Source organism: Heterodontus francisci, chromosome 13 (genome assembly GCF_036365525.1).
Source record: "Heterodontus francisci isolate sHetFra1 chromosome 13, sHetFra1.hap1, whole genome shotgun sequence".
Lineage (NCBI taxonomy): Eukaryota > Metazoa > Chordata > Chondrichthyes > Heterodontiformes > Heterodontidae > Heterodontus > Heterodontus francisci.
The window spans coordinates 96,879,735-96,887,415 of record NC_090383.1 but is presented as its reverse complement, the minus strand read 5'-3'; the positions used below and the strand labels follow the sequence as shown (position 1 = coordinate 96,887,415).

The 7,681-nt window shown below is 39.1% G+C and overlaps 1 protein-coding gene across 1 annotated transcript; it reads right to left on the bottom strand.

Annotated features, from left to right (window-relative positions):
* Positions 1-276: 276 nt before the first annotated feature.
* epcam (epithelial cell adhesion molecule) lies at positions 277-7,319 on the bottom strand. The gene is made up of 9 exons (XM_068045234.1): positions 6,998-7,319; positions 5,929-6,036; positions 4,229-4,481; positions 3,734-3,799; positions 2,942-3,002; positions 2,122-2,223; positions 1,567-1,779; positions 894-944; positions 277-797 (listed from the first exon to the last, which is right to left on the bottom strand). The coding sequence occupies exons 1-9, from the start codon at positions 7,065-7,067 to the stop codon at positions 753-755; spliced, it is 969 nt and encodes a 322-aa protein (XP_067901335.1). The 5' UTR covers positions 7,068-7,319; the 3' UTR covers positions 277-752.
* Positions 7,320-7,681: the final 362 nt, after the last annotated feature.

Here is a 7,681-nt window from a genome sequence, read left to right as displayed (position 1 = left end):
ATTTTAAAAAGTTCTATAGCACTATTGTGCTGAGTAACTGGAGAACACTTAACTAGTACAGCAATGGGGCTGTAGATTTTGGCTTGGAAAAGCCAGTTTGTGAGGATTCATGGCTAATTGTAAAGTTCTGTTAAGCACTAAAATAGCATGTGATGACATAGCTCATGAAAATTCAGAGACCTGGGCGTGCAAAAGCAGCAAGTAGGAGGTGGGAAAGGAATACACTGATGACTCAAGAGTTTGGATTTCAATTTAACAAGTGAAACTCTTCAGAAGTATTGTTAAAACAGTCTTTATTAAAAATGAAATTTTACATAGCAATTTAAAAATCATACTTCATACTGAAGTTCTTCTGAATTGAAGTATAAAAGCATAGTGACCTAAAATAATGAGTCTAAGACCAAATTCCAGACTATGAGCAAGTACAAAATAAATCATTCAAACCCAATAAAAAAGTGGTTAGACTCAAATGTTGCATCCAGTTTCTTCAGGGGGGGGGGGGGGGGAAAAAAAGTCCTGAAACAGTACCATTTTATCACAAGGTGATGTTCTTCCAAATGCAAGTGGTGAGGATGGAGCACAGTTGAATTAAGTTCAAATGAATGGCATTGAAAAAAGGAGCTGCACAGCAACCTTGTAGATAGCCCAAAACTAGGTGACTGTCCACTTGCATTAACTCCCTAGTTCAAGGTTTTCCCAAATTCAGGGCAAAATAGACACAAGTGTCTTTGTAGCCTCTGCTAGGAAGTAGATTAGGTAGTCAGTTGCTGTTTCTGAATTTCATCCAATTCTCTTCCCTATAATAGAAGAATGCAAACATTAAATGATGGAAACCCTTAATACTTTAAAAAAAAAATTGCAACTTAAGATGGCCAAAAAAAAAAAATACTTACTTCAGCTTTTTGATATATATGGGCCTTGGCTGCCTTCCTTCTGGTAACAAACTGGAAAAGGAACACAAGGCATTAAGCCATGCAACCACAGAAGTTTGAAACCCAGTTGGTCATTGATAAACAGTGTGCAGACTTGAAATAGTTTCAAATACATGCTGCATCTACTATGGCAGCTATGCACAAAGTAGATTTGTGGAGGAACAAAAATTCATGCTAGCACTAAAGCTTCATTTAGCAACAGGTGTATGTTATTTCAGTCCCAAACTCGTTCTACCATTCAATGAGCTCATGGCTGATCTGTATCCCAACTCCATATCCCTCAATGCCTTAGAGTGGCAAAAATCTATTGATTTCAGATGAGCAAGCATCTATTGGAGACCTTAGAAGTCCCCATTTTGCTTTAAGACTTATTGCAGACTCAACACTAAAGTGAAAGATGTGGCAAGGCAGTCTTTCATTTACTTATATGGAGACATCCATCCAAATAAAGCTGCAGGCTACAAAATAGTTTACAATGGATGTGCAATTTAGGTCACCAATTTGGCCCCAGATTTATAGAAAAAATAAAGCACTTAACTTGATCTTCTGGGATTTTTTGGTGCCTTGGTACAAAACTAATTTTCTAGTAAATAAAAAAAAAAAAACACTTCAAGTTCTCTCCATTTATACTTACAAGCACAATAAGTCCAGCAACAACTGCTAAGCACACCACTACGATGACTGCAATAATGCCAGGGGTCATCCGCTTCATGGAGAACTCTGGATTCTTTGCATCAATATAGTACACATAAGCTTGTTCAAAACTAAGCTTTTCCCCATTAAATGGGATACCATCATCCTGAATTGATCGATTATATGTGGAGGAGAACAAGGTGTTACCCTTGACCTGGTAGGGAAGAAAAAGGATATTTTATTGTAGCAAATAAAGATCCTTCATTCCAAGTTATCGTTAGGGATTAAAGGCACATGGGGAAGCTTGTGTTCATAAGCATAAACTTTGCAGAGAGTTATGCTTCAAAGTCTCTCATTGCATTAGACAAGATCAATCTTGTTAATCATCTTTCCAAAGTTTCCTGCTCAAGGGAAGTGATAAGCTAGTGGTATTCAATACTCCTTCCTTGTTGATACAAGTTTTGGTTACCAATTGAAATTTGTACTTCAAACCCTTGAAGTATGGTAGTCTGAGCTATAGCTAGGATCTAATTTGATATCTTTAAATGCAACTTACATCCTTCTCCAGGTAATATGCTGCAGTAGCAAGATCAGATGGTGACGTCACAGATATATTTTGTTTCAGGTCCACCAGGATATACCGGTCCTCCTTCAAATACTAAAAACAAAATAGTTAGAGCATGTTGGAATTCAATTTTCAGTGCCTAGAACAATACTTCATTCTTTTGAGAAAGCAACTGGGAGAAATCTTAGCCATATTGTTTTGGGATGTGGAGTGGAAGAGGGAGAATACAAACTCTTCAAATGGTCAGCTGCTAGTTAGGTTAAAAAAAAAGTCAAAAATAATTTAGAAGACAAGTGTAGTTGGCCTAGCTAAGACCCTTTACATTTAGATTGCAAATATTTCTATTGCCTGAACTTCTGACTTAGCTATTTAGCTTTCCAATAGCCATGAGTAAACATGTGCAGCTTCACTAACTCCAAGGTCAGAAAACTGGGAAGAGGAATTGCAGAATTTTGCCTATTAATCCAGCAGTCAATTGGAAGGATCAGTTTGAAGAGACCAGCACAGCAAATGATATGGTCAAGGCAAAACTCTACAGTCAAAGTTACAGAATTCCATTTCAGGCACTAATCCAGCACTTATGCAAATAACACAATATAGATATTAACAGTAGTAACCAACCAAAATTATGTAGCAACTTTAAACAAAGTAAGCAGCTTAAATTGGATGCAAGACTCAATTCCACTGTTCTTGCATCCACATGGACAAATGTGCCAAGTTAATTAATATTTTGTTAGAAATATTAGATTTGGCAACAGCTAACCTACTTCCAAAGGGACAAGAAAAGTCTAGCACATGAATATTTAACTACCTCAATCTTCTCGATGTAGGCTGGGTCCACCTGGTAGGCAGCAAGAGTTTTTTTGATAGTACTGTTGAAAGAAAGAGTTGTAAGCAGAGTACATACACATTAGTCAAACAAATTACCATACGTAGAACTCAGGCTCCCACCATGGGTTACAAACTAGCCTTTAATCCAAGTTTAAAAGGACCCTAGATCAATAGGATAAAAACTTTTCTGCTGGCAAATGGAGTCAAAAATCAAATTCCTGTAGGTGGCCAATGAAGCAAAATGGTCTTCAATTCTAGCCTTACTCCAAGACCAGCACACTGTTGCTAGATGTAGAGTTGTACTTGATGCAGCACCAGGGGTGTCTAATGGAAATGCAAGTGTCTCATGGCCAACAAAAACTCAGTTATAAAAAGTACTTCACAGCCAATGAATTACTTTTTGAATGCATGTAATGGATTCAAATTACATACAGCAAGGTCCCCTAAACAGCAGGGAGATCAAGAACCAGGTAACTTATTTGTTATGTTGGTAGAGGGAGAAATGTTGGTTAGAACACCTGGAAAAATGTTGTTTGCAAGAGGAGGCCTGTGCATTCACTTAAAAACAGGGCCTCATCTGAAAGACTGCACTTCAAATGCACCACTCCCTTGGTATCATACTAACTAGTCAACCCATATTATATGCTTCACTCTAGTGAGTGGGGCTGGAACCCATAACCTTTGACTCATGATAGCACGACTACTGGGCACAAATTGACACCATACAACACAGATAATAAGTATGTTAAAAAAAAAAAGCAGTGAGGCTTACTCTTTGAGTTGAGCTTCATCCATTTCCTTAGTCATGGATTTGTGCTTCAGTTGAATTTGAAACCAACTGCAAAAAAAAAGTTAGTAATTCTGATTATATACACATAACACTTTACAAGTCAAGTAAATCAGGGTTTTCTAATTTTAATAAACTACCTATTTTTATTATATAAAGTGATCTTCTATTAGCTGGGTATCTCATCAACATGCAGCTGTAAATAAACCTACCCCCACCTATAGGGTTTTCATTTGGCCAACATGGAATGCACACAAGGACTCATGCTCCTTAGCAAACCCAGACAGCTCAAGTGATTTCAGCAGTGTTGAAGCTTCAGGACATCTTCCTTTACAGTACTATCATACTCAGCATCTTAGCTAATTAACATTGCACAACTAGGAGCAAAAGTACTACATTTGGCATTACTGGGCTGCTGCCAACTAGTGACCTTTCCCCCCTCCAATCCCAGCAAAATATCTAGGATTACAATGTACTTACAAAGTCTCCACAAGTTCAGGACACTGCTTGTCATCATCCCCCTTGTCAGTCCTTCGAACACCTGCACTGTTTACACACCAGCAGGTGCTAGTTCCATTACACTGTTTGGGATGAAAGCTTCCATCACTCTTGCACTGAGGATCATAGATGCCATCATTATCCAACATAGCATGCTCAGTGGGCTTTCTGCGGGTTCCAATATTATTTTTCAATCTGTACATTTCATTCTGCATCATCCAGCATTTCCTAGTCACTAAGGGTTCAAAAGTAGATTGCATGTCAACATCGGACAAATAAGTTTAGAAAATCTTCAGATTGAGCCTATGTAATGTATCTAATCCTCTTAGGTTCTAGGATACAATTTGTTTTATTCTGATGAGAAATGATGGCAAGCTAATTTGGTGCCAATCCCACCACTTCAGTCTGTGCTACACAGGGTCCTGTTATCCAGTATTAAAATTGGCTCCTCATTCTAGTCTTCAAATCTCTCCTTGATGTTTTCCTTCCTATTTTAGATCATGCAAGCTACTTTGAATGAATTTTCCTCCCAATTTTCAGCTGCTTTGGCATCAATCTAAATTCCCTCATAACTGGCTACTTCTCCACCAGTTAGAATTTGAGGGCCACCAAATGGTTGGATAGGTGGGAATTAGGAAAATTAAACTTCCATTATCTGCAAAAACACTAGTGATTTACAGTTAGTTTCCTGAAATTGATCTGCAATATATACAGCATAATGGACAAATTCTACAACTTCACAAGTTACCCATTGAACTGTCCATATTGACATTCCATAGCCACTTCCACTATGTAATATCCTCCTGTATTCTCCCCCACAAGGGGAAGGGACTCAGTTGCATTGGTTACATCTCTAGCCTCATCTGCAATTCAAATCCAGATAGTCAGTACAATACCAGTATAAGAAAAGCAGTCACGACAGATTTAGTGAGGCATTACAAATGTGACCAATTCAAATTTCTAACAACCCTACCAACCCCATCACTCACTGCAAAAGTTTGAATCCCCTGCTTATGATGTGTGAGCACATTAGCCATTGTCTCTACAGTGCAGAGACAAGATGTCATGGCTTTCTTGGTCATATAAAAGGATATGGATACCTAGGTCAGAGGGGCAAGTTGCACAATATTCTAACTGAGAAGGCAGAAATGTAGTACTTTTATGCTTAATTACTTGCAATTTTGCAACAGGCCCAAGAGCATACATCAGTTTTCCAAGCCATTTGATTCTCACATGCAGCTCCAAAAGTTACTTTTCAGTAAACATTAATGTGGAGTCACCACTTTTTAAAAAAAAAAGTCACTTAGAATGTTAAAGTCAGATACTGTATAGACACTATTTTGATGCACTAGAGACCAAAAACTACTACAAGGTTTTTTTAATATTGTGAAACTGAATTGTAAGGCAGTGCTCCTGACCCTGGATTTTTCTGGTTCTAGCTTTAAAATGGGTATACAAAGTAAGTAGTTAACTAAAGAACCAGTCTTGCAAGTAATTAACTGTCCTAATTAAAACCAGTTAATAAGGATAGAAGAAACAATGCCACAAGTGTTCACAGCACAAACTGAAGATTCATATAATCTTGATAAAAGCATTAGTGAATAACTTCTTAAAGCACATTCCTGTACTAATCTCCACTCTAGATGGACTTAAATGAAAGCAATAAAGTTTCTTAAACTTACATGTACTGCAGTTTACTGGATGCTTCACATCAGGAGCTACTTGCAAGGTACAATCACAAGAGGAACCCATACATTTGGCAAATTGGTTTGTCATACACTGAGGACAATCTGAAAAAGTTAGATTAGATGCAATGTTTACATTCAGTTATAGATAAATTTATAACAAAATACTAACATAGCTGACAAGTTCATACTCAATAACTCCAAACCTTTAGTTAAAAAGGTGACAAATTCCCCCCCCCCCCCAAACTAACATTGGTTCAATTCAAGTTTTCTAAAAAGATAGAGCTTTCAAAATTTCAATATAACCACACTGTAATCAAAATTCATAGCAGCTACAGAGAACCAGTTCTGCAGACTTAAGAAATCAATTTTTCCACCATTGTCTCAAGAACATTTCAGAGACAAAAAAAAAAGTGTTTTCCACTCCTGTACAACATTAAACCCAAAACATGAGCACCAAGTGTTCATCTAGATTATGTACAAGTCTTGGAGTGGGTCTGAACCCATCATCTGTTGACACATGGCAAGAATGTTACCTACTGAACTAACATTGTTTAAGCACATGAAACCTATAGTTCTCAAAATTCAATATAATACATACTAGGAATGTAAGGGGATGTCAGAACCATCAAAAACTGAACTAGGAATGTAAACTGGCCAGACAAAAACCTCACTTGGCCTTTTCTCATTGGCCTCACTGACCCCACCCATGAGATTGGCAGTGACCCCTATCGGAGGGTGGAGTAACTACCTGCCACCCCTGGCGCACCCTAGCGGTCAGCGCTGGAACAGCAGCCCGCGCCCCACCCCGCCGCTCGCAACAACAGCATCAAACCTCGGACCCCAAACTCTTCGCATTAGTGAGCTGGGGAAAGGGCAGAAAGCAGTTCGAAACCCAACTCCACTACCCGAATTCACACAACACAACAGTTTAAAAACAAGATAGTTAATTCAATTAGTGAGGGCTAATCGTTTCGGTAGAATTCACTTAAGAAAATGATATGGTTATCTGAGCGGCCAGGTTGGGAGCCACACCTGGAGAAGGAAGCGGCAGCTCGGTACTCACCTTTCTCATCGTCCTGCGCCAAGGCGGCCAGCGCCGACACGGCCAGAATCAGCCAGCCCAGGACACGCATCTTCCTTCCCCACTGGGACTCAGTAAAAACCCCGGCGCGCACACACAACACAACACACCCTGTCTTCAGCAAAGAGTTAGGCGCAACTTTCAGCTCCGATTCACTCCTCGACGAATTGAATTCCCCACTTGAGAAAGTTAATTCTTCGATTGCTGAGTTAAGACCAAGTCCAACACTCGCACTCTATTGATCACTGTTCAGGTACAACCTCCTGGTTACACTCTCAATGCCAGCTTCCCCCCCTCGCTTCAGGTATTTATACTGTCAGGAAACTGACGTCAGGTCATTACCTGCTGAAACTGGGGCCAGTCCTTTCTCTGTTCATTAACATCAGCGTTTCGTTTCACTCACTGCCTTCTTCCACACCATATTTGTCTCTTCCTCTTACAAGTGAAAAGGGCGTGATCCCACATTTCTCTCTCTCTCTCTCGGATTGCTCTAAACAAAAATTACAACAACAAAAAATCAAGTCAAATTCCCCTCCTCACCCCATCCCCAAGGTGGAGAATATCGAGAAGGACGTGACAGTGAATCACCGAGGTTTTTGTTCATCATCCTCACGCAAAAGATCACGTAATCTCAAATTATAATGCGAATGGTTTTGTTTATGTTAG

Excerpts from the sequence above, each read along its gene's own strand:
- epcam (XM_068045234.1), bottom strand. The coding sequence starts at position 7,067 with ATGCGTGTCCTGGGCTGGCTGATTCTGGCCGTGTCGGCGCTGGCCGCC. Across the intron at positions 6,037-6,997 it reads GGCGCAGGACGATGAGAAAG|ATTGTCCTCAGTGTATGACA; the intron begins GTGAGTACCGAG and ends TAACTTTTTCAG. Across the intron at positions 2,224-2,941 it reads CCTACATCGAGAAGATTGAG|TATTTGAAGGAGGACCGGTA; the intron begins GTAGTTAAATAT and ends TTTTGTTTTTAG.